General features: G+C 49.6%; 1 protein-coding gene across 1 annotated transcript in view; it reads right to left on the bottom strand.

The window, feature by feature from the left end:
* The window catches only part of KMT5B (lysine methyltransferase 5B), a 45,541-nt gene that overhangs the window by 10,092 nt on the left and 8,392 nt on the right, over positions 1-27,057 (bottom strand). The window contains exons 2-10 of the mRNA XM_029957366.1: positions 23,870-24,105; positions 17,685-17,832; positions 13,469-13,537; positions 9,014-9,179; positions 8,531-8,640; positions 6,848-7,014; positions 6,542-6,561; positions 6,324-6,460; positions 548-744 (exon numbers count right to left, since the gene is read on the bottom strand). Of these exons, the coding sequence (XP_029813226.1) occupies positions 548-744; positions 6,324-6,460; positions 6,542-6,561; positions 6,848-7,014; positions 8,531-8,640; positions 9,014-9,179; positions 13,469-13,537; positions 17,685-17,832; positions 23,870-24,029 (1,174 nt within the window). The 5' untranslated portion in view covers positions 24,030-24,105. The remainder of the gene's footprint in view (positions 1-547; positions 745-6,323; positions 6,461-6,541; positions 6,562-6,847; positions 7,015-8,530; positions 8,641-9,013; positions 9,180-13,468; positions 13,538-17,684; positions 17,833-23,869; positions 24,106-27,057) is intronic.

Genomic DNA, 27,057 nt, shown 5'->3' with positions numbered 1-27,057 from the left:
ACAATGCTCCTCTCCCAGTCCTGATCTGGTAACCGGAGGTGTGTGAACTGGCCCAGTTCACTGTGAAAAGGGCAAGCAAGCAGGAAAAAGGTGGAAGCCTTGAGGTCAGAAGCTACGACCTGCCCGGGTTCGCGTCACGGCTGCCCACGGACGGGCCTGGCCCAGGGACCCGGACGCCTCGACGCCTCCACCCGGGGCCTTTGTCCGGACCTAAGGCCGTCATGACGGTCAAACTAACACCTTGGAAATGTGTCTCCCGAACACAAGACGAGCCTGGAACACATGATGAAGACCCGGCGACCGGGTGGTGAGGAAAAGCAGACACTTTGGTCTAGAGCAGAGGGCCGAGTCCGGAGTCGGGACACAGACTATTTTGTGCTCAGATCATTTCTGAGACCTGCAGTGCTGCTGAGGCACAGGAGTCCCAGGGCTTCTCTCAATATTTAAAAGATCAAAACTACTGAAGTGAAGCACACTTTAGAAAGAGAATTCTGTGAAAATACTTAGAAAAAAGAAGATACATGCTTATCAAACCTCCCTTACTTACTTGCACTGTTTTTTTCCTGAGTGGTATCTGCATCAGTGTTAGAGCTGACAGACTGACTGTCTGAGCTTTTGCTGCTGTCACCTAACTTTTTAAGCCTATTTAAGCGTTTATCTGTCTCTCTGAGTCCGTATTTGCTATTGATAACAGGAGCAGGTGCAGGCAGTCCCGCTCTGGATTTGAAAGCACCGGTTCCCCGTCTGAAAGAGAAAACAGCAGAGGTTAAACCGCGTACCGTCAGGAAGTTCGGGGGCCTGGGGGCTCCAGGCCACATCAAGTCAACAGAGGCGGTGCACTGATGAGGTCTCAGTCTTCCCCGGAAACATACCAGGTCTAGGACTGTATAGAAAATCAATACAGAAAACCTCTGGACTTAAAGTAACAAATTGTTAGGACTACTGTCAATTCATTATTAACTGCCCGCGAGAAACCACGAGGCCCTGTAGAAGCGCGTGTGTAGCATAGGTTGTAGGCTGAAAAGAACTAACTCTTCAATTTCAAAACTGGTTAGTGCAATAGTCAGGCCTGCACTGTGGCCTAAATAATCCTGCTGTTACTGAGATCCAGCTCTGGTCTACACAACTTAACGCCGCACCACTGATATCAAGAGTTAAGGGATTAAAAAGGGAAACTAGAGGATTTCCATAAATGAAGCCATGATTTAAGAACTCGACATCAGGGCGCCTGGGTGGCTCAGTCGGTTAAGCCTCCGGCTTCGGCTCAGGTCAGATCTCACGTTCATGGGTTCGAGCCCCGCGTCAGGCTCTTGTGCTGACAGCTAGCTCAGAGCCTGGAGCCTGCTTCCGGTTCTGTGTCTCCTTCTCTCTCTGCCCCTCCCCCTCTCATGCTCTCTCTCTGTATTAAAAATAAATAAAACATTAAAAAAATTAAAAAAAAAAAAGAACTCGACATCAGACACAGATAAATCGTAACCGACCTCTTGTATAAGGTGGCTACGCTATATCAATGAAAATCTGACTTTTGGAACAATAAAAACGGTTCAATTTCTTTCAAGTTATTGAGATAACCACCATTAACAAAATGTTACTAAACAGGAGACATCAGACGCTCGCTTTTACCACGGGGCGAGAATGACTGTAGTCTGCTCTAAGAATTTATATTTGTATGTAAGTTCTTCGGGAGCAGAGGCGCACACAGACGCTCTACTCATCCTCAAGGGGTCTAGCCCTGCAGACAGGACTTTACTCAGGATGTAGCAGGACATTTCTACTCAGCTCTATTCAAAACGGTAAGTTAATGAGGTTACAAACAAGCGCTACATATTACACGTAAAAAAAATAAGAAATCTGTTTGGGCCAAAATTGCCTTCATGGAGTTGCCTTACTGTCCTCAGCCTGTTGAAGAAAAGCCGTATGACCCACTCACAGTTTCGGAACTGGCCGTGCGACAGGGCACCCTCCAGCCTGGGGGACACGCCGGCCGCGCGAGGTCCCTCCCTATCGTCTCCCGGCTCGTCAGGAGGGGACACACACCCACACCCACGGCCAAAACGATTTCCGGCAAGCAAGGTGAGCACTCTTGCTCGCTTCATCTCTCTAGAGCATACTTGGGATTCCGTTTTTATTAACGTTTCCATGAAGAGAGTGGCAGACTCACCGTGTGGCCGCCTCCTGCCTCCTCTGGCAGGTGCGTGAGAAACCGCGGGAGGCCCGCAGGACCCGCCGCTGCGGCGGGCAGGCAGCCCCTCCGCCCCGCACTAGCTCGTGTGCAGAATGAAACCGAGGAAATGTCAAAGGCTGTTTCATTTCATAGGGATTTAGAGAATAATGCATTCTTTTCAGATTATCTCATGCCTCTTCCCCAAAACTTGTAACATTTTTGGTTCATTTCTAGAAAAATGGGCCATATTTAGAGTACACTTCAAATGATCACAGTGGAATTATTTTGCCTGGAAATCAGATTTGTTTTTTGTTTGTTCTGTTTTGTTTTACAGTAAAACTCTACCATCCCGCTGCTTCTCTACTCCCTGACTTTTCTTCGTAACTCACGAGAGCAAGACCGGCTCCCGCTGCTGCGGAAGCAGAATGACGCCGGGGCCACAGCCACGCAGCGCGGGGGGCCAGCTGGCCCGCGCCCCCGAGCCTGAGCACCCTCGGGGACTGCCGGCCGGAGGCCGTCCGCCTCTGCCGGGGTCTCGCACACCCAGTTACGCTCTTGGGTCTCCTTAAGCAAACAAAACCATGATCGGGCCACACCATCCGCTCTCAGCAGGCAGCCTTGCCGTCACACAACGGACAAATAAACCCACACTGGACACAAGACTCTACGCTTCCACCGACTGCACTTCCAAAGGCTGTACTTTCTCCAACAGACAGACATCCCACGATGGGATCGATCCCTCCTGGCCGCTGGCCCCTGGGGCTCGTGGGGTGGCTTGGGCTCTACCAGCCCCACGGACCCCGCAGTTACACTGCTCTTGAACTATTACTAACTACTGCTCCTATTTCCACAAGACAGATTCTTCCACGGGGGCTGCTGCCAGCTAGGGGGTGCTTATTTTTAACAACTATGGATGGCCTCATGATCCACATCCCCGCTAGCAGTGCAGGAACGCCCGTTTCTCCACGCCCTCACCAGCACTCTAGGGTTCACCGCTTAGTCTGCCAGTCTGACCGTGACAGTGAACCTGATTCCTGTCTCGATCACCTGGTTTACGGCCGTGATTTTCTGTGCGGCATCCTCCTCGCCTTTCTCCTCTCTGAGTCTACCTCTCCCTGTGAGCTTCTAGGGGCTCTCTGTCGTCAGGATTATTCACTCTTGGCCAGATGTGTGCTGTTTTCTCTTGGTTCATCATTTGACTTGGATTTTGACCAAACATTTTCATATTCACCATTTTGTGTCTTCTTTTACAAGATTTCCACTACTCCATTAGACATGAAGCCTCCTAAATTTTTTCTAATAATTTTGCATTGTATTTTAAAATTTAAATCTTCACTCCATCTTGAATTTAGCTTGGTTTTCTTCCAGATGCATAATGAATTATACTAACATTAACTTGTTAGAGAAATCATCGTTTCCCACAGGTGACGGTGACCTCACACACCTGCCCCTATTTCAGGCCACCGTTCGTGTCCTATTACGCATTTGTCCATTTCTGGGCCAATATCGAGTGCTGGGCACGACTGTTTCCTACTAACTTTTAGTGTGCGTTAAGACAAATCTCTTCAAACTATACTTTAGAAATTTTTTCTTAGCTTCCTCAGGTATATTTTAATAGAAGCTTAAAAATAATCTAACCCTCCGTATTTTGTGGTCCTTCGTTAGACTTCTGCCCCCAGTGCTCTGCGGTGAAATCGGCAGCACCTGAGATCACTAACAAGCGCTACCGGGCCACGACGGTCAGCGCCGGAAACACGCCGAGCGGGCCCCGGAGGCTTTCCCCGGAACCCGGAGCCTCCACGAGCCCCTGCTCCCCGTCTCCTCGCAGAGCCAGCGCCTCCCGTCCCGCGGCTGCCCCGGCCGGTCCGCCCGCCCCGCCCGCACGAGACCCACCAGAGGCTGGCCACCCAGCTGCCATCTGGCGAAGCGCTGGGCGAGCCCCCGTGACGAGCCGGGCCCTCTCAGGCGCCCCTCGTATCTGCGTCCACCTCTGAAGCCCACCGCTCTAGCGGCCGGAAGAGAGCCACGGCTGCGGTTCTACCCGAAGCCTGGCCACGGAAAAAGGAACCGTGTCGGTCTCTTCCTCCCTGTAACCCCGTGGAGCAGGCAGGCGCGTCTGCTGAGGAGCCGGACGACGGTGGCGTCCTGGACTAGTCGGGGAGCTGTTCCGGGGTTGGTGCGGAATCTGGAGTCCGTGGTTACCCTTCTCGGGCCGGCCTCCAGAAGCTTATTTAGCATACTGTATGTCCGTCCGTCCGTCCGTCTGTCCATCCATTCATCCATTCGCCAAGAACCTACGACGTGCCAGGCGCCGTTCTGGATGCTGGCAGTGAGCGGAAAAGATAAAGCCTCCACGGAGCTTACGTTCTAAATGACGACTAAGGAGAAATCACGAGATACTTTTACAGCTAACAGCTGAGTACTAACTCTGTGCTCTCCACACCTCCCACGGAATAGCCGATGTAATCCTCACAGCGACTCTGTGTGACGGCGTCTAACATTCTCTCCGTTTTGCAGATGGGGTAGTTAAGGCACAAAAAGCAGTTCAAAGGCCCAGGATCACACAGCTAATGAAGGGCAGTCTCAGGAGTCCAGCCCGGCAGGCCCCGGGCCTCGGGCACTTCACGGCTACCGCATGTTGTCTCTAGCAAATGACTCCGAAGCGTTACTCAAGTGTAATTCAATTACTTCATGGAGTAAAGGTCTTTTTCTGGACTGGTCTAAGATTTAACCGGTGTTCAAAATTTTGTATATAGAAAATGGCAGATTCTTTTATTACCCCTCCCAATAGCGGGGGGCAAAGACTCAGCAGCCTCAGGAAGAGGTTAGCTGCTGTTCCTTATGGCAAGGACCCCAGCGAGGGGCGAGCAGCTGGGGCGGCGCGTGACCCCACACTCTGGCTCTCGGGTGACGCAGGGGGCACGTCCCACGACCTGGAAAGAAGGGCAGCGCAGTACAAGGTAAGAAAAGTGGGCCTGGGGCGCTGGGTGGCCAGCTCTCGGTTTCGGCTTCGGTCATGATCTTACAGTCTGAATTCGAGCCCCACATCAAGCTCTGCATTGACGGTGTGGAGTCTGCGTGGGTTTCTCTCTTCCTCTCTCTCTGTCCCTTCCCTGCTCGTGCTCACGCTCTCACTCTCTCTCCCAAAATAAATAAACTTAGAAAAAAAAAACCCCAGGCTCAACAGGTCCAGGGCTGCTGCCCTGGGTCTACACCGCCTGGGGACAGGCCTTCCTGGCAGCTCCAGCAAGACAGTCGCTGTGCGCAGAGATCGCTGCTGTGAGTGGCGTGGGCGAGCAGGTGGCGGAGTCAGACGTAGGGGATTTCTACAAGGACTCCACAATCCTGACAGGGCACAAGAGGGGATTCCTCACGAAGAGACAGGATTTAGGAATTCTGAAGAGTCCGTGCATCAAAACATAGACGCCCCTGTGGCGAGGAGAGCGTAACGCACACAGATGCGGAGTCACTAAGTTGTACACCTGGAACTACTGAGACTCTGTGTCAGTTAGGCTCAAATAAAACAAATTAAAATGTAAAACTTCCAGGGGCAGCTGGGTGGCCGCGGCTGGCTAAGCGTCTGACCCTTGATTTTGGCTCAGGTCACGGTCCTGCAGTCGGAGACCGGGCCCTGTGTCGGGCTCTGCGCTGCAAGCACACAGCCTGCGTGGGCCTCTCTCTCCCTCTCGCCCTGCCCACCCCTCTGCATGCATGTGCACGCAAACAAACAAACAAACAAACAAACAAAAATCTCCAGAAGCCACAGTTGGTAATACCCAAGACAACTTCGGTGTTTTCGGATGATTATCAGAAGTGAATGTCACTTGCCACTTGTTGGGCACCGCCACCCTGGCACCGTGTGTGTGTGTGTGCGTGTGTGTGTGCGCGCGCGCGTGCAGGCAGGCCCGGATACACACGTGTACACGCGTGGACGGTGTTCCCCATTCTCTCTTTAGGCACACTGCTATTCTCATGTACTCAGAAGAAGGAGCTGGTGATTAGATTTTAAAGGCTCACGTGCTGGGGCCCCTACAGGCTGCAGATCCCGTGGCCATTCTGCAGCCTGTACCAGGCGCAGAGCCACAGAACGCGAAGGAGGAAGTGACGTCAGTTACCCCCGTCCTCGTCAGGCCGTCACGAGAACACAGAAGCTGCCTACCTTTCGCAAGTGTAACACTCGCAGAACTCATTGTTTTCTCCGAAAAACCCGTCTCCGTAATAACAAGAAATCTCTTCTCCAGGTTCAATGTCCCTCAGAGCCTTCACACACGCTGTGTCTCGACCAGTTGACACAAACTGAAATACAATGAGCTCATTAAGAAACTCATACCCGAAGCAGAAACAAAATAGTTGCAGTAAAAAAATGTTTACACTTACCTTACAGTTAGGTCTGCAATCTGAAAAATGTCCAAAAGATAAAGTCAATTAACTGTAGATAAGATCTGAAACACGAACAATTAACAGAAATCTGAAATAAGCTTTCCACATCATTTTACAACTTTCGATAGAAGTTTCGGCCGCAGGTTAAACGACAGGATTATTTACTCTGTCGGTGGGGAACACAAAGAGGCCCTCCGTCCGCCCCCTCCGAAGGGAGCCGAGGCCCACGCGGTGTGACGAGGCCCCGCAGGCCTCAGCAGTACTGCCCGCCACTCGCACGGCCACCCGCGGCGCGCAGCTTACCGTGGTTTATGAAGGCGGCGGGACCGAGCCAGAGCTGGGCACAGTTTTTCCTCGTGGAATACATGACACTGAAGTCGTTTTCTCCGTGTCTAAGCAGCATGTTCTCCTCAATTTCTGAAAGTTCGGCAATACAACCCACCAGTAATTCTATTTTGTCATTTCGTTTCCTATTTAAAATATGTCATGTTAAAAATTACTAGTAATTATAAGTAACAAGGCTTCTTTTAATAAAATAAGCCTGTCCAAAAATCCCAGGAATCGAGATGAGCTAGTAGAGTGTGCTGAGCCGACCCCCTGGGACCTGCACTGAGCTCTGTTCTCGTCCTCCCGGGAGGCCCCACAGCCTCGGGCCACGGCTGCCTGCACAGCTGCCTTATCTCCGCGAGAGAACGGAACGGGCTCCGGGCCGGAAGCTGCGCCACCCAGGTCTCCGGATCCCCTACGGCACCCGGTACGGTGGTCCGCAGGCGGAGAGGACGCGAGTGTCTGCTACACTGAATTCGGCTTGCCGACAGTGGGCGGAGGAGACAGACACAAGCAGTAGTAAAGGTCACGGGGAGCCAGAATCGGGACACCACCCTCTAGAACAGCACTATCCAAGAAAAATGTAATGGAAGCCAAACATGGACTCTTCAGTGTTCTAGTAATTATGTTAAGAAAGTAAAGGAAAAACAAGTGAAATTACTTTTAGTAATATATTTTAACCCAATAGGCCCCCACTACTTATTTCAGCAGGTAATCAGCAGAAATATTAACAGGAAATGCAGTTCGTCATAAAACATGGCATGTAAATCACATTCACGGCACTTCTCAGTACAGACTTGCCACCGTTCAAGGGCCCAAGAGCCCCAAGTGTCTGGCGGCTGCGGTGCTGGGCGGTGCGGCTCTAGAACACAGGACCAGAGACGCCCAGCGACTGCAGGGGTGGGGGGGAGCGCGGGGAGGAGCTGGGGGTCGGGTCCGCAGACTCCGGACTCTGTGATGGGACACTATGACGTAAGCGCGCCTATCTCCAATCAGATGCACACTCGCACGCTCACACCCATCCAAGAGGCCTGGGTGTACTGCTCTTTGCCCATTCCGTTTTGGGCACCTGATCCTAACGTTTTGTTATAAAAAATACTGAGGATAGCTTCTATGAAGGGCAGCATGTTCCGTCTTCTGGGAGAAGTGGTAGGAACAGGCATTAGAGGAAAAATATAATCAAGTATTCTCTCACGGATGGCTTTTACCCCTCCTCGCTGGGCTCAGCTTCACCACCCTTATTTAAGTCGGCACACAGATGTACACGTATGCATTTAAGCAGGCAATTCGGCAGGAAGTTTCCACCTGAAGTTCCTAGGACCGTTAAGACTTCACACCCAGCCTTTCTGCAGGCCAGCAGGAGGCGGGCTCCGGAAGCCGGGCTCTCCCGCCCCAGTACCTGGAACCCTGTGGCAGTCTCCCCACCGAGCAGCACGCAGACTCAGGGAAAGTGTGCTGGCTGCGAGACAGGACCGGGTTCAACTCAGATTCCTAATCTCACTGTCCTGACTCGGGTCACTGGGCCGCGGCTGGGGCCCTGCCCTGGTCCTTCAGGGCGCGCTCTGGCGTCAGACCTTCCCACAACTTTCTCAGCCCCTCAACGGTAACTTGAGGGAGAACTGTAGTCACGTTATGGGTTTATACTAGCATAATAGTTACCACTCTTTTGTTGCAACTATTTTGGCTCCATTTTGTTCTGATGAATATCTATTACAAGGCAAAATTTCAAATCCACTGTCAGTTGCAAACATTCGCAAGTAAATAAATACCTAAAACAGAAGGAAAAAAACGGTATTTGTATTGTTTATCCTGTTAGAGTTGTACAGATTTATAAAAGGAAATCATCACCAAAATGTAAAACATTTAAGATCATTAAGTAACAAACCGTTATTCTAAATTTTCATGTATCTGAGCACCTAATGGCTTGGCCATGTTCCTCTAAAGGTTCACAGGGAATTTCACTTCCGGAGGACCAGGTGGTCTCTCTGGAGAGTTATACAAATGACCTTACGTGTTATTAAAGCTTCACACCAATCAGCTTTATGAAAAACTGATTTAAAGTTTCAAGGTTCGCTAAAATTTAAGCTTTAGTTCACTCTTACCCAAACAGATAAATGGTAGTAATCTTATCAAGAAACCTACATGTTCCTTGAATAATTTCTCCTGCATTTTGTTCTTGTTGAGAAAATAGTGCCGTGCCCATTCGCCTGAAGTCAAGCATTTGAAGGCTTTCTCCAGGTGCTCATCTTTCTTAAAACGTTCAATGACTTCCTTTAGTTCTTCTTGCCTTCCCTTAATAGGCCGAAATCTGAACGAAATCAAAACATGCGCTTTAGTATCCGCCGTCACCCCGGGCCGCTGTGGAGAAATCCTGAGGTAAGCAATAGCCTGAGACTAGCCAGGCCTAATACAAGGGAGTACTCAACACCCGGGTAATGACTGCTCAAGTGACAGCGGCCACCGGGAGACAGCGCTGCTCTTCCACCTGGATTTTGATTTTTTTTTTTTTATTTCAGTTACCTCATTAACTGAGAAATGACCAGATGACTCAAATGAACCTGTCTGGCTCCAGCTCACACTGGCCCTCTAATCTGGACGGTACAAAGTGAAAGATCTACATACAACACAGTTGGTCTGGCCGAGAGAGTGACCAGAATTTTTCCAGAACATGCGCAATCCAGCCAGAAGAGTGCATGGCAATGAGTTTCTGAAGGATGAAGCAAACAAAATCATGGCAGAAACAGAACATTCTCCATGTGCACAGTTAGAACCCCTCCAGTCAAGTACCCCACGTGGTCCTGAAATATACCTCGACGTCCTAATATCCAGGTCAAATTAATCGCTGAGAAATGCACTCAGAAAACAAAGAGTAAAAAGCGCAACCTAACGGTGACGTCGCTCAGCTGGCGATGTCAGAGCCGAAGGGCTTCTGCTACCAAGCCGGCCAGCGCGCCTGCAGAAGGCTGTGCCGGCAGCAAGCGCAACATCGGACGCGATCACGGTCCAAGAAAGACTCAGGCTGGAAAAGCCCTTATTTGAACGTGTTCCCCGTAAAACATGATCGAGGATAAAGGTACCTGGACCTTAATTTCAAAATTTCTTCTCATGCCAATTTCCTTTGGTTTATTTAACCAAATAAAGTTTGTTGTTGTTGTTGTTTTTGTATCTAACAACAACAAAAGGAGCAGACTGCTGTCCAAGTAAGACGCTAGAGAACACGAGCAGTGGCCGAGGAGGAAATCTATTTGAACCACGCACCTCACTCCCACATTTAAAGCCGCACATCTCACAACCTGCAGACGCTACAGTGGCAGGAAGATCTGGCCCAAACGCCAGCAGAGGAAGCATCCAAGCAGAAGTCTTTTTCTAGGTGGGCGTATCACAAATGTATTCAAAACATTTCAGTGACATTTCAAGCCACAGTATTTCACCAAGGACTCTTTACTAGGCGCTGCGCGCACAGCTGCTGCGGTGAGAACAGGGGAGAGAAGACCTGACCGCTGTTCGGCAGCGGATGCTCCACTGGGTCCAGAAGACACAATCGTGCACCCAACAGCGACGCCAGGCGCCGCTAAGCTCATGCAAGTTAGCAGGACACCAACTGCACGCTACGCACCGCCTGTTACAGTGCGGAACCGCTCACGGAGGTGTGGGATCTGATCGGGAAGGGGTCTGGGAGTTGCCAGCGATGCGGGCAGTGAGGAATGTGGCAATCTCAGCCTTCTCAAGAAAGAGCAGCACATTGCCACAGGCAGGAAAGAATCAAAAGAAGGCAGGCAAAGTGAGAGGAAGCCAACGCAGGGGATCTTAATGAGGCTGGATTCAAAGAGAGGAACAGGGAGTCAGCTGGCCAGCCACCGTGAGGGCAAGTACTAGAACAAGGAAGAGGGAAGACGTGAGATCCTGGGTGGGTAAAACACTGTTTGCTGGGCAGGAGCTCCAGAGGATTCCGGACCCAGGAATGCAGGCCAAGACCTTTGAGAACTACCTACCCGCAGGCTCTGGGGCCCACGGAGCTCCTCACGACCAGTCAGCAGGGCCATCGGGAGGGCTTCACACCCACCCTGGAAATACCGCATGGACGACTGGACCATGCCCCGTATTTAATTTTCCATTCAGCCAATCGGCCTACCAGCCAGCGCTCCCAGGCAGAGGAGCGCGAGTCCTTCCAACAATTCTGGAGGCCTTCAACCAGGCCGTCAGAAGACGGGCTCAGAGAACCGCCGCTACAAGGATCTAAAGACCACCTGCGGAACCGTGGGAGCATCCACACTCCCACACAGAGACTATCCGGCTAGTGACCTGAGGCCGCCACGGGCGAGCTCCTCCGGACCGGGCCCTCCTCGCGGCAGCCCTGCACGATGGGGCCATGCGCACGCGCAGGGCAGGCCAGACCAGCAAGCAGCTGCCGGCTGAGGCCTCTTCAAGCAACATAGAAGGGGACGCGGCGGGAGAGAGCAGGGCAGCGGCCATGGAGAGGATGGCAGGCAGCCTGAGGCAGGGCTCCGGGGCAGCGAAGGGCCCGGCAACCTCCAGGTTTAACGTGGACCCGACCAACGGGGACTCGGCGCTTTAAAATGATCACATGGCTCGAAGCTCAGAAAGCAGACCAAAGTCAGGGCCAAATTCACCTAAAGCTCTTAAGAACCGGTCAGAAAAATAAGTTCCAGACCTGGATTGGACGCCGGTTCTTCCTGACAGGCTTTCTGGGTGCCCCCCACTTCCTGAGGTGTGCCCCCCATCTAAAAATGCCCACCAGCTAGCCTCCGTCTTGTTCAGGATGCCAAACAATTTACATGCCGACACCAGCACACCAGCACAGAACTACCGACTCCCGGGGGACCAGCAGTCGGCCTTCTGGGTCTCCCTGCCGACTTCTGCTTCTGCTTTCCTGCTTTCTATCGCCTCGAACACACACGAAACCCCCAAACTGTCCCCTAGGGCTACTCACCAGCAAGAACCTCCACTGCACCTAAAATGTAATTTACTGTCACACTTTCTGTCCCAGTTGGCTGCTATAAGGTGTGAAATGACAGTGAAGTGAAGGAGGAAGAGACGGTTCTGGGGGGCAGACAGGAAGGGGACGAGACAGTTGTTTTTGGTGATCCAACAGAAGTACATCAAATTCACCTGGCTGCTGGTTCCAGTCAAATCCCATTGTAACTAACACCACAGGAAGGTAAAAATGACTTAATAGTAAAAGATCGTTACAGCTAATAGGGCCAGAGCAAAAGGCGCTCAAGGCCCTTGGAAGAAATGAACTGGGTCTGCATTACGGAGCGGAAGAGCCCCTGGCCCTCTCCTGAACCGCAATCACTCTGGACCCCCACGCGGGCCGCACACAGCCATCCTCACACCACGGTTCTTAAAGCTAGAAGAGAATTTAGGATCTCTAAAACAAGCCTCTTGTTCCATAAATGAGGAAAACAGGTCCAGGGAGGGCCGTTAACAGAGGGACTATTCTTACCGTCCTACTGGCTCACAGGGGCTCTGGGGGCCCCTCTGGTTTTGTTTCTTGATCAGAATAGGGTTTGACTTGTGTTCACACTGGGCGCAGCGCGGAGCCCGCCTGGAGACACCGAAAGGGGCGGGCGCAAAATATCTTTTTTTTTTTTTTTAACAAATATACTTTTGAATTAAGTATTTGGGGGACAGGGGACAGGGAGTGAGGGGTGGGGGAAGGGCACGAGGGATGGGGAGTAGGGACGGGAGGATGGGGGAATGGTGGGATGGGAGATAGACGGGGGGGGGGGGGGGGAGGGCATGGAGGGGAGGCAAGAGACAGGTATGTGGCATTCCCACTTGGTACATCCCTCCTCCCCCTCTCCACACAAAATTTACCACTTTAAATAAAGCAGATATTTACTTTTTTCTTTCCACACCTCTGATCAATGGCCGGTATATGAAATACAAAAGCATGCCATTTAAATTATCTGTAATTACGAAGGGCAGAAAGAAGCACGAATTCACATTCCCACACCCCTGCTCCCCACGCTTTTCCAGAGACTGACTTCCCAGGTTTTCTTGCTGTTTGGCTTTTCCGTTTCCAAACCCAAGTGGCAGCGAAGGGGAGCCGCAGGGGTGTGGCAGCTGCCCGCTGCGTGCTCCCATTAGCACGTGCAGCCAGAAGCTGACTGCGAGGAGGGGCGAGGGAAGGAGAGAGGGAGAGAGAGAAAATGCTCAAATGTTGAAGTAAAAACGAAGGCGGCCGTGCGCCCTGTGGAGAAGGCCCGGCTGCACACGGCTGTGGGCGGCGGGTGCCCAGGGACCGTGCCCGACCACGGCTCTTTGCTCCTTCCCGGCCTGAAAGCAGAGCCCCACCGGGGACACAGCCGGCTGAGTCCTGCCAACAGGGCTCAGCTAATCCCCGCACTCATCTTTTGAGGCATGCTTGCTCTTAAAATGACCCTCTGACGGAATACCAGTGGTTCTTCAGATCGAACAGTCAACAAGACCAAACTATTTTCAAAGGTTTGCAAAACGTCCCAAGTTGTGGTTATGCGGACACCTCCGATTATGCAACAGAAAAGAACATCGAACAGGCTGAGACAGGTTAGTTGGTGTCTTATTATTGTTTGTAATGCACACGCTACCTACCTCACAGGGTTGTTGTGAGGAAAACTGTCAGATTTTGAAAAATGCCTTGAGCTCCTCGAAGGAAAGGCGCTATATAAATGCAAAAACAAACAACAACAATAAAAACCTATTTGTATAATTCGTACTTGTCATTTCTAAACAGACTTACAGTAACAGTTGCTGCAGAAGTCTTTCAAACGCTGTGACACTCGAGAAGTCTGACGCCGCGGGCGGGCTCGGTATAATCACAGAAGCCAAGGGGTTGAAATGCTTTCCGTCCCACACATCGGCGGCCCCTTGGTCACGTGAAGTCAGCAAGGCCTAAATGTTTCGTGACGCTTTCTAGTCAAGCACTTGATTCTACAGTGATACTGAACACGGCTGATTGAGGACTCACATCCCACAGTGGACATGAGGCATCAAACACGTAACAATTAGGCGGTTACGGCAGCGGAAGGACGCATGCGGGCTGAAGTACAGTTTGGATCCAAATGATAGACGGCAGCTCCAAAACTCCCACAAGGACTCTGCCCACTTGTCGCGCTCCCTCCTGCGAAGCGCACCAGTGGGTCTGGCTCTCCCCAGCTCCTCAGGCGCCTCAGCTTCTGGTCACGAGGCCTGAATCAAGGCGGCAGGACAGAAAGCATCCGCCCCTATTTTACAGTATCACCTCTCCCCGTGTTTGTTAAAAAAACTCGGGCCTGACTAACAACTCTATTCGCTGGTTAAAGTGAAGAATTTAATTTTTAATTTTCATAACTGACAAAAGCCAATTAAATCTAAATACTTCCCAGTAAACTGAAATTGCTATTTTGTTTACACCATTTCTAGCTACTCCTGCTACAACTCTGACTTGCTTCATCGTACACACAGGGACAGATCAAGATTTAAACATGAACAGTCAGAAGCGAGCCAGGGCAATTCTCCAATTGTTAAAGATCTGCCGCGTCCAAACACCGTCTCTGGCACACTGAAAGAAGCAGAGGGAGGGGGAAAGGCACAAACCAGAAGCTAAGACATGACAATCAACTTGCAGAGGCACAAACACGAGATTGAAAAGGTCCCTCACACAAGGGACAGACGGACAGCTGGGACAGTGAGAATCCAAGCTCCCGACACATCTTCCGGTCACATCTTTAACACCCCAAAGAAAGTGAGGCCCATAAACTAAGAATCTATAAGAAATATTTAAATTATTTTAATATAGCGCTACAGAATTGCCCTATTTTTTATAAAACGGTACCTTGGAGAATGACGTTAAGTCAACACTCTGATACAGTCTTGCTCCAAAGAGAACAGAAGAAACAGCCTTATTTGCGAGTAAGTGCACTGAGAGTAAATGAGAATGTGTGCCTCTCACTAAGATTAACAAGCCTCCTGAATGACATTTCTGTGTACGTCACAAACGTCAGCTTACTGAAGAAATCTGTTAAAACACCTCTGAAACGAACGCCTCCGGGGCAAGGTGCCCGGGGACACAGCCCCGTTCCCTGCGGGGCCTCGCTGGCCCGAGATGCCCTGTGAGATGCCCTGTGCTGTCGGCTGACCTGCTCTAACCAGGGCGCACCACCGTCTACACCAATGGCCACTCCAGAAACTCTAGGGGTAGGATGAAGTGTTGTAGCGGAAAACATGAATACATGTTTTCTTCTGAATGGTTAATGTGGTTTAACCAGTTTTATAAATATATGTGCTAAAAAATTTTTTTTAGTATTTATTTTTGAGAGAGAGCGAGCAAGAGTGAGCATGAACAGGGGAGGGGCAAAGAGAGAGGGAGACACAGAATCAGAAGCAGCTCCAGGCTCTGAGCGGTCAGCACAGAGCCCGATGTGGGGCTTGAACTCACAAAACCTGAGATCCTGACCAGAGCCCTATTCAGGGATCAAACTCACGAACCATGAGATCATGACCTGAGCCCAAATCAAGAATCAGATGCTTAACTGACTGAGCCACCCAGGTGCCCCTAACCAGTTTTCATTTTTAATTTAGGGGTACTTGGATACAGTAATATCTTGGGTTTTAATAATATTTGTGGGGTAACCCTAAACTTTACAGTTTAGGACTACATGTTTTTAAATGAGCCTAGGAAACTACTGATAAGGAAGTATCTTGAGAGAGAGAGAGAGAGAGAGAGACAAAGCACTAGCTGAGGAGGGGCAGACAGAGAGGGAGAACCCCAGGCCGGCTTCCCACTGTCAGGGCAGAGCCTGAGGTGTGGCTCAAACTCACAAACTGGGAGATCATGACCTGAGCTGAAATCCAGAGTCGGATCCTTAACTGACTGAGCCACCCAGGCTACCGCCCCCTCCCCAGGAACTTTTCATCTCCTTCTTACATCACGACAAAGCTCAGTGGGCCAGATGGCCTGGGACCTTGCTGTCCGAAGTACAGTTGGGAGCATATTAGAAATGCAGCATCTCAGGCCCCAGCCCACAGCTGATTCCGAACTGCATCTCCACAAGACACCCCAAGTGACTCATACGTAAAACCAATTATAGGAAACAGTTGTTAAGGACTTTTATTAAAAAATAGGAGTGATTTCCTACTGTAGAGGCCAGTTAACAGTTAAACTGCTCATCTTCTGGAACAAAGAACGGGGGAGGAGTGGGGAGTGACCACGGGGCGCTCTCTCCCGAACCACTGGCCCTCCGGCTGGGACGCTGAGCCGCGCTCTCCGCTCTCTGCTCCCAGGTCCCCCAGGTCCAGCCCAGCTCTTGTTTCTCTTTCTCGATGACGCCAGGTCACAATTATGGACCTCAGTAATACCCTGAACCTCTCTTAAGACTGTTATGTGAAAGTGATTCACATTTCCTAAATATCACCAAGACCTTTGAGGAGAAGGAGCGCCGGCCTCACTGGGGCAAAGAAGGGAAATGGACCTAAAATAACGCAAACCAGGGGCACCCGGCTGGCTCAGCTGGAAAAACGTGCGACTCTGGACCTTGGGGTTGTGAGTATGAGCCCCATGTTGGGTGTAGAGATTACTAGAAAAATAAATACACTTAAAATAATGCAAACGAGATTTCAGCCGGATGTTGAGGCGCCCAGCCCTGCGGGCCCCAGCCTGCAGCTGTCCGCCTGTCTACTTACAAAATCCAGCTCTCTGCCCCTCTGAGGTCAGGGAGCTATTTAAGTACATTCTCAAGTCCACTCCAACTTGTCACTTCATTTTAGCAAGGAAATATCTATGGTGACAGTAATCCCGGGAAAATACCAAACACTCATTTTTATCCAAATTACTTCTTTCTGGATTTAGAATATAAGTGATAGATGAATTGTACAGTCTCACTTTCATCTTAGCAAGGGACAGAATTAAAAGGGGGAAACGGCACAAGATTTTCCTCTAATCACCTTTACTCACCACTTCCTCCCTCCCCTGCTGAGGCGGCTGGTCACCTGGTGAGCAAGTCCCTCTGGGGCTGTCACCGGCCCAGAGCTGCTGCAGCTCTGCCGCCACGCGTGAGGAAGGCAGGCGGGGCCTGCGGCCCGAGCCCGCTCTCCATTCTCAACCTCCCCGGAATTGAAAGCCCTTGGCCACTCTAGAGTTAAGAGGCAAAGGAAAGTTGTAAAGTTCCGAGTTAGTGTGTAGCGGCAATTGTGAAATTATCTAAGGGCCTTTTTTGGGGGGAGAGATGTTTAAGAACACGTGAATTACAAAATGTAAACAGCAGGGTAATGCTATCTGATAGGGATGGCATGCGATCCTCGATGAGCACGCCCAGGTCTATTTTCTTATCTGCAGACTGAACAGATGCACATCTTTGAAAACATTCTCTTATTTCCAATGATGACGTGAATCTCAAAGATTAAATATGATGGCAACATTCCCTACATATGCTTGCAATTATTTAGAAGAAAAAACTCTGTGAGAAGATCATGGGGAAAAAAACGCTGATATAACCTACTTTAAGTCGAAAAAAAATTATATACATTTTCAAGGCTTCACAAGATGCTTGTAAGATTCTTCTTTCGGCTAATTATCATAACATTTAAAATAGACTAAAGATGCCTCCCCAGCTCTGTATTTTAATAGAAACGGCCTGAGATAAAACAGGAACAGAATTAAAACTGACAAGACTCCTAGAAGCTTTTGTTGCTTTTCTTGCCTCAGATACAGAACCTTCTACAGCAAAGACCCTTCCTTTAATGTCATCTTAAATTCTGACTACAAGTAAAATCAGCATGTTTTCTTGAACTCAACGCCGTCGCCTGGCCCGCTCCCGGACGCAGCGCGCACCTGGTGTTCATCTTGTGCGTCTGGAAGCCCAGGTAGGGGTCGAGGACCAGGCTGGTGGCCAGGTCGTCGTTCTCACAGAGCTCCTTGGCGGACATCCCCGAGGACGGCACATAGCGACTCTGGCCTTCGAACCCCGAGTTCCCGTTACCTGGGAGGGCAGAGAGGAAGAGCAGTCACTCAAAGTGGAACCACTTAAATCCACCTTTAAATCCTTTGGCTCGGTCGCCCGCTCAAGCTAGTCATCGAGAACGGACTGCCTTCTGCACAAACAGAGCGCCAAGCACAGCGAATGACCGAGCGCGGTCCGCCTAACAAGTCAGGCTACCAGCTTTCCCAAGAACAGGCATCGTGAGAGCCGTGCGCTCAGGTGCCTTCCGCTCCCGGCAAGGAGACGAGAAGTGGGGTGCGGGCACGCTCACCACCGAGGCAGGGCAGCACGGAGAGCCCCTGCGGACAGGGCCAGGCGCGAGCGGAAACAAGAACACCAGGAACTGTCTGGGAAGTGCCAGAGGGCGGTGTCAAGTACCCAGAGGAGTCCCCGAGGAGTTAACCTCGCCTTCCTCCCCTCCCTCCCCTCGGCGGCTGTGATTACAGAGTTCGGCAGCAGCCGCGGGAAAGAAGCACAGAGAGAATGACAGGCCTATTTCTAACCTGTCTGAAACAGATTCTGAATGAACGATAAAAAGAGAGAAGTGACGGAGATACATAACCCAAGTAATTGCGTTTAATGATGGTGTAAAGAGAGCGAAGGAAAGCCAAAGTTAAATGGGTGAGGTTTCATCCGTGCTGATTTAATACTGACACGCGTGTCACAGACAATCTTTTCGGCGATGTAATTATACCAAAAGTAGGACTTGAAGCCTCTCAAAAGCAAGCTGTGGAGGAATGAAAGACAGTGAGAGGCGTACCTTTCCTTCCCACACTCTCAGAAAGCAAATTAAACATGTAAGTCCCCATCTAAAGGTAAGTAGGTATAATGTTTTGCAATCAGGTATTTGCACGTAGGTATGTAAAAGCTATTAAAGTCATTACGTTTTTTTTCCTTTATTGAAATGTAATTCACATACTGACAGTTCGCCCATTTAAAGCGTACAGCTCAATGGTTGTTAACATTTTCACAGAACTGCGTGGCCATCACCACAATCGATTTTGGAACACTGTCATCACCCCCAAAAGAAACTCACACCCACAGGCAGTCACTATCGATTTTTCCCTTCCACCAGCCCCTGACAACCATTAGTCTACTTTCTGTCTCCACGGATTTGCCTGGCCTGAGAATCTCCTCTATCGATGAAATCATACAATACGAGAGGTCATTTGTGACTGGCTTCTTTCAATTAGCGTCATGTTTTCAAGGTTCATCCGTGTTGCAGCATACAGCAGCATTTCACTCCGTCTTATGGCCTATAAATAACGCTCCATTATACCGACAGATCACATTTTGTTAGTTCCTTCTTCAGTTGATAGACATCTGGCTGTTTCCACTTTTTGGCTATTATGAGCAATGCTTCTAGGAGCATTCATGTAAAAGTTTCTGTGTGTACCTATGTTTTTGATTCTCTTGGTGCTGGGTCATACAGTAACTCTACCTTTAGCCTTTTGAGAAACTGCCAAAGTGGCTGCACCATTTTACATTCCCAGCAGTATATGATTGTTTCTAAATTCTCCACATCATCGCCAACACTTGCTAATATCTGTCCTTTTATTTACTTTTTTTAAGTAGGCTTCACACGGGATACCTGGGTGGCTCAGTTAGATAAACGTCTGACTTTGGCTCAGGTCATGACCTCCCACCTCATGGGTTCCAGTCCCAGGTCTGGTTCTGACAGCTCAGAGCCTGGAGCTGCTCCTGATTCCATCTCCCCCTCTTTCTCTGCCCTTCCCTCACTCATGCTCTATCTCTGTCTCTCAAAAATAAATAAATGTTTAAAAAAATTTTTTTTAGTAGGGTTCACGCTTAGCACCAAGCCCAACACAGGGCTTGAACTCACGACTCGGCTCAGGTCATGGTCTCGCGATTTGTGAGACCCCTACATCAGGCTCTACACCGGCAGCGCGGAGCCTGCTTGAGATTCTGTCTCCCTTCCCTGTGCGCACATATGCTCTCTCCCCGTCTCATAAAGGAAGGAAGGGAGGGAAGGAGGAAGAGAAAGAAAGGAATTGCAGTCTTTTACTGATCACTTGTAACAGTTCTTTATATATTCTAGATACTAGTCCTTTATCAGATATGTGATTTTAAAATGTTTTTCCCCCTTCTGTGAGTTGTCTTTTCATGTTCTTTTTTTTTTGTAATTTTTTTTTAATGTTTTATTTATTTTGGGTACAGAGAGAGATAGAGCATGAGAGGGGGAGGGGCAGAGAGAGGGAGACACAGAATCTGAAGCAGGCTCCAGGCTCTGAGCTTGCTGTCTGGACAGAGCCTGACGCGGGGGCTCGAACCCACAAACGTAATATCTGACCTGAGCCGAAGCCGGCCGCTCAACCGACTGAGCCACCCAGGCGCCCCGTCTTTTCATGTTCTTGATGTTAATCCCTTATAGCACAGAAGTTTTTAACTTTGATAAATTTCAATTTACCTTTTTTCTTGTGTTTTTAGTGTCATATCTAAGAAACCTTTGCCTGATCTAAAGTCATGAAAACGTATGCTTAGGTTTTCTTCTGGAGTTTTATAATTAAGGTTCCTTGATTCATTTTGAGTTAATTTTTCACACATACTATGAGGCTGGGTCCAACTTCATTCTTTTGCATGTGGATATCCAGTTTTTCCAGGACCAATTATTGAAAGACTATTCTTTCTCCACTTAACTTTCTTGCATGCTTGTCAAAAATCAGTCAACTACAAACATGAAGATTTCCAGACTCTTGATTCTATTCCCCAGATACGTGTCTAGCCAAATAGAACACTGCAGCTTTGGAGTAAGTTTTGAAACTGAGAAGTGTCAGTGTGCCATCTTTGTTCTTTCTCAACACTGTTTTGGCGGCTCTGGGTTCCTTGAATTTCCACAAGAAATTTTAGGATCCATTTGTCAATTTCTGCAAAGAAGCCAATTGAGATTTTGATAGGGATCACCTTCAATCTGCAGATCATTTGGGGAGTACTGCCATTGTATCAGTGTTAAGTCTCCTAATCAATGAGCAGGGGTCGCCTTTCCATTTACTTAGGTCTTCTTTAATTTCTTTCAATAATGTCTTACAGTTTTCAAAATGTAAGTTTTAGAGTTTTATTGTTTGGATACTGATCTATACTGCTGAACTCATTTGTCAGTTCTAATGTTTTTTTTAGTGGATTCCTCAGTCACGTCACTGCAGACGAGGATGGGTTTACGTCTTCCTTTCCAGTCTGAATGCCTTTTAGGTAATTTTCTTGCCTAACTGTTGGGTCAGAATCTCTAGCACAGTACTGAACATAAGTGGTGAGAACAGATATTCTTGTCTTGTTCCTGATCTTAGGGGAAAAGCACTGAATGGTCTTTCAACATTAAATGTTGAAACCCACGTCAGCTGTGGGTTTCTGGAGATGTCCTTTTTCAGGTTGAAGAAATTTCCTTCTATTCCTAGTTTTTAGCCTGAAAGGGGCTGAATTCTGTCAAATACTTTTTCTGCATCTAATGGAATGATCATATGGTTTCTGTTCATCATGCTATCTGACGTGGTAGCATTACATTAACTTTCAGGCATTAAGCCAACTTTGCATTCCTGGGATAAATCCCACTTGCTTATGCTTCAAAATCACTCTCACTTGTTGCTGGATTTGGTTTGTTAGTATCTTGTTGAGGATTCTGTGTCCATACTTCATAGAGATATTGTAGATTTTAGGGTATTTTTTCTTGCAATGTCTTTGGTTTTGGTAGCAGAATTAATACCGGTCTTATCGCGTGAGGAAGTGCTCCCTTCCCTTCTACTTTTTGGAACAGTTTGTGAAGAATTGGTGCTAATTCTTCTTTAAATATCTGCCAGTATTCACCAACAAAGCCATCTAGGCCTGAGATTTTCTTAGTAATGTTTTTTAAAAATTACTGACTCAACCTCTTCACATGCTCCAGATTTATTCGGATTTTTGTATTTCTTGAATCGAATTTGGTAGTTTGTTACTTTCTAGGAATTTGTTCATCTGAGTTATTTGATTTGTTGGCCTCCAAGTATTCACAGTAGTCTGCTGTAATCTGTTTCTGTCAGGCAGCGGTAATGTCCCCTCTTTCATTCTTGACTCTGCTCTTTTCCTTGGTTAGTCTTGGGTAAAGGTTTGCCAATTTTGCTGATCTCTTTGAAGAGTCAACTTTTGTGATTTTCTCAAATTGCCATTATTCGCTTATAATTTTACTCCATTGTGGTCAGAGAACATACAATGTATGGTTCCAATCCTTTCAAGTTTGTTGAGACTTGTTGCGCGGCCCAGTCGGCGGCCCGTCCTGCGGAACGTCCCCCACGCGCCCGAGAGGAGCGTGCGTGGCTGCCGGAGCGTCGCACAGACGGCGGTCCGGAAGCACGGGTTCAGGGGGCGGCTGGGTCCTCGCTCATCTGCCGGTTCACCTTCTGCCCTTTGCTCCAGTCGTTCTTCAAAGTGGGGCACGTAAGTCTCCAAACTCCTGAGCTGTCTGCTTCTCCCTCCACTCCACCAGCGTCTGCTTCACGTACTCCGCGGCTCTGCTGCTGCGTGAAATCACTGTGGTTTATCTAAGATGGAACATTGTTTTGTTTCATCGTTGGCCCCCTTTTTGTACCATTCTTGTCCAATCAGTACTCAATGTGATGCTGTCTGTCTTCAGACTCTCTGGATTTTTCCAGTCTGTCCTCTAAATCTGTCTACACATGGTAAAGTGTAGCACATCTAGCGATCATTTTTCTAAATTACCACGTACCTCCAACAATTAAGACCTTTTGCTCTCGGATGCCCCAAAAGAAGGCAAACAGCAATTTGGTAAAATAGAAAACCAACCAAAAAAAGTCACCTAACGTACTGACCAGAGCCAATACCACGGCGACAGTCACTACATGTCTCAATTCCTTCAGGTCCCATCACATGCCACAGGGTGAGGTGTCCACGAATAGGGCGCTCTCCTGAACTCCTACCCCAAGCAGGGATTTCCGCCTCGTTCACGACAGAAACAGCTGGTAACCTGCTCCGCCTCGGACAGGCGAGGGGCAGCCTGGGCCCAGAACACCGCATTAACCTCTGAAAGGTATGAGGGTGACCAGCTGGAACTGGTGCAATCTACCCGAAACTGTTCCGAGTCCCAGGCAGGTCCGAGCCTACTCAGAGCGGGCCAATTCCAGCACAAGTACGGCTCTTCCGTAGGGGCTACATTAACCTCAGGAAAAACCAGGACCGAAAAAGTTGTCCTCCCTCACACGTCCGTACTCCGCCCGTTAGCTTCACGCAGCTGCCTACCTAGGCTTCAACACGCATCCTGGGGCCCTTTCCTGCTCTTCAAAGAACTATTTCTTGACCTCTCAACAAGCAGCCTCACTCTGACCAAGAAGGAGCAAGGTAAAAAAGTAACGCGTTATCAGGGCGCCGGGGGGCTCAGTCGGTTGGGGGTCCGGCTTCGGCTCAGGTCATGATCTCACAGTTCATGGGTCTGAGCCCCACGTCGGGCTCTGTGCTGACAGGTCAAAGCCTGGAGCCTGCTTCAGATTCTGTCTCCCTCTCTCTACCCCTCCCCTGCTCTCTCTCTCAAAAATAGATATTAAAAAAAATTTTTTTTTTAAATAATGCGTTACCCCAGTGCTCCACTGCCAGGACACACTGCGTCTGCCCTACAGAAACAGAAGGGACGGCAATAAGTTGTGAAGCTGCCCTAAATTCCATTTACCTTGTCAATTAGAATGGAATTGATTACTCGTATGTCTAAGTTTTCAAAGAGATACATACTTCTATCAAATATAAAAATAGTTTGAAATTAAATTCAGTAGCAGCACTTTAATACAGTTTATAGAGCAGATTATCCATTCAGATGTACACGCTACAAAATATTACACAGTTATGGACCCAAACGCATAATTGAAGTTATCATATTAAGCACTAAACTAGAGGTGTACACGTCAGATGAGAATAAGAACCGTCAAAACTCTGAAAGGGTAAAAATAAAAAAGGCCGCCCCGTGCACCGGGAGGACACGGAGCGCCGTTCTGCAGACAGAGACAGAGCACACGCGCGACAGCGGCCGTGACCGCCGCGTACGTACATCTGCTGGCCCTCCTCTCGGCCGCGTGCCTGCCGGCCTTGGCGGCCTCCTTCCCCGCGTGCTGCAGCTTCGCCGGGCTCTGCGGGGGCTCGGCAGACAGCTTGCCTCCGCTCCGCCGGCCGTTCACCACCATGTTCTTGGATTCTCCCAGCCACTTCATGCCCACAGACCGCCTGGCCCAGGGGCATTGAGTCGCTCTCTTCGGATAGCTCAGGGAGTGGGTTCAACGTTCTCTCCTAACAAGACAAAACATGAAACAGAACCGGGAGGTGAATACATAAGAGGGCACTCTACCCGGACCCGAGACCCTTGAGAAAGATACAAAGTATTAAGAGCAAGTCACTCTTGGGCCACGGCGGAGCCAAGGAGGAGCAGCAGCCCAGGCTCTGTGGCCAGAGGGCGGGGAGGGGGCAGTGCTCAGCGAGGGCCACCAGGAAGGACGGACGACGGGAGCAGGCCGAGGCCCGGCCGCGGCCACCCCACCAAGCACCCCGTTTGTGCGGGATGCCACCCGAGGTGTGCCACGGCGCTGCTCAACGCCTCCAAGGATGAGTGTGCTGCAAGTTCGTCGAGAAAAGGGAGGGGACACACGTCCATGCCAAAAGGACGAGAGAGGTGCTGAGGACCGCCCTGGCACCCAAGGACAGAAACCCCTCCCTCTCTATGTAATAAAGAATAAAGCCTTTTCTGGGCGGGGGAAAATAGAAAGGTAATTTAGTAACTAATGTCACCACTCTTTAAAGACCACTTGGCTCCGCCAGGCCATCCAGTATCGTCTGTGCGGTCTTCAGCACCCCCAGACTCCGGGGAGGAGCCCACTCTGGCTTGCTCACTGCTCATGCTGCAGCCACTGATTATTAACAGGAAGTGCTCGTAAGTATCTCTCTCGGTTACCAGTAAGAATCATTTTGCACCTTATTATTCTGACATTTAGGTACAGCTCAATAATCTGCTCAGATTACATGATCTGGTGGGGGCGCCTGGGCGGCTCGGTCGGTTAAGTGTTGGGCTCTTGATTTCAGCTCAGGTGACAATCTCACAGTTCCTGAGTTCGAGCCCCGCATCTGGCCCTGTGCTGGCAGTGTGGAACCTGCTTAGGACTCTCTCCGCCCCACCCCCCCACCCCGATCCCTTCTATGCTTGCCTGCTTGCTTGCTTACTTGCTCTCTCTCAAAATAAACAAACATTAAAAAAATTACATGCCTTGGCAACAGTGTATTAACTATGTGAGAAAACCCCAAGGACATTGAGCTAAAGAAAAAGCAAAAAGCGTCTTAAGTTTGGCTTTGTCCACAACAGCTTTGTCTTTCTGCTGTTAGTTTGAAGTCCACGTTCAAGGTCCTTCAGGGCCTGGCACTCAAGTATCAAAGCCTTGCCCATCATGAAACGGCTGCCTTTATGACAGCAACAGAAACAGAGTCCCTCTGACACCTGCTAACGCAGAGCTACTCCTCGCCGCCCGAATTTGGGAGCGGACTGGTTTGGCGGGTGAGGGGTGCTTGTAACCCACAAGGACCCATGGAAAGAAGAGCACGACGGGTCACGCCTCCCCGGGAACGGAACGAAGAAAGGCACGTCCGTGGCATCACCTCACTGTGAACTGGGCTCTGACAGAAATCAGACTAAAAAGGCTCCAGGTTAAGAAAGTGCAAGAACATAAAACTAAAACTTTAGAGCGAAAGGTACTTTAAGATCCTAGCACAGCCCCTTCCATCTGCAGATGGAAGCAATGCCAGGGAGGCCGACGCTCCGTGCGTGCCCAGAGCCACCCAGCCCGGCTGTGGCAGGGCCCCCGGAGAAGCCACCCCCGAGACGCTCTCGCTAGGGCCCAGAGGCCGACCTCAGCTTGTTACGAACACACAGAAAAACACAAATGATATGTTATTTTGAGGCACTTCCAGAAATGTATGCTTGGTCATGCCTTCAACAATACCCAACAAAAATACAAAACATTAATCTTTACTTGGCCTCAGGTCTCCTCCACGGTCACAGGACCTCTGTGCGAATTCACAGTGGGGGAAAAGTGGGTGTGAGCCACATGCTTGCACAGAAAAGTAAAGAACATCTTGGATGCATACGGAGGACACCGTTTACGTCTTCACCACGCTTTCTCCCCCTGGCTCTTTCACTTAGATTCAACTAACACTCAACTTTTACTTGCCTATCTTTTCGTTCTTCTTGACCGCCTCACTAAACCCAGAAAATGCTGCACGAACACCAGGAAAGGCAGGTATGTGGCACCTGGGGGGCTCAGCTGGTTAAGTGTCTGACTCAGGTCACAATCTCCTGGTTCTTGAGTTCGAGCCCCGAGTCGGGCTGTGTGCTGACAGCTCAGAGCCTGGAGCCTGCCTCAGATTCTGTGTCTCCCTCTCCCTCTGCCCCTCCCCTCCTCGCACTGTCTCTGTCTTAAAAATAAACATTAAAAAAATTTTAAAAACTAAAAAAAGGGAAAGGCAGGTAGAACTACAGATACATTGGTTATAAGCTCATGATTTTTCAATTATTACATTTTATCAGATTAAATACAGGACCTACCAATGATCGAACATCCTGTGCCTGCACTCAGAAGAAAAGGCAGAGAACTCGGGAGCAATAAGCCTCCGAGGCACAAAGGCAAAGAAAGCTTGGAGAAAAGGCACTATCCCTAACACTCTGCCTTTGCCTGTGCCTGGATCAGTGCAACCCGTCATTTCCGTCTTCACGCTCCAGGGTCTTCCCTGGCCCTCACCACCAAGCTCAGGTGCACACTCGTACTACAGAACTTAGGTGAACACCCTATGTCACTACACTGCAGTGGTCTGTCTGCCTCCTGCATCGTCGGAGTCCCCGAGGCCAAGAACGTATTTTCCTTTCCTCCAGCACAGCATGAAGGAGGTCCGAGGCACTAGAGTGACAACGAAAGAAGAAATAAATGAAGGCGTGGTCCGAGCCTCCTAATAGGTACTATTTCTGTACATTTTTTAAGCTGTAAATGTCACAGTTATAAGGGGCCTCCTCAAGTCCTCTTCTTTCTTAGGATGTGAGTGCCGGGGCACCTGGGTGACTCGGTCGGTTAAGTGTCCCACTTCGGCTCAGGTCACGATCTCACGGTTCATGGGTTTGAGCCCCGCATCATGCTCTGTGCTGACAATTCTGAGCGTGGAGCCTGCTCTGGATTCTGTGTCCCCCTCCCAGCCCCCCCCCCCCCC

The sequence above is a fragment of the Suricata suricatta genome, chromosome 11 (genome assembly GCF_006229205.1).
Source record: "Suricata suricatta isolate VVHF042 chromosome 11, meerkat_22Aug2017_6uvM2_HiC, whole genome shotgun sequence".
NCBI lineage: Eukaryota > Metazoa > Chordata > Mammalia > Carnivora > Herpestidae > Suricata > Suricata suricatta.
This window is presented reverse-complemented; position numbering and strand designations above follow the sequence as displayed.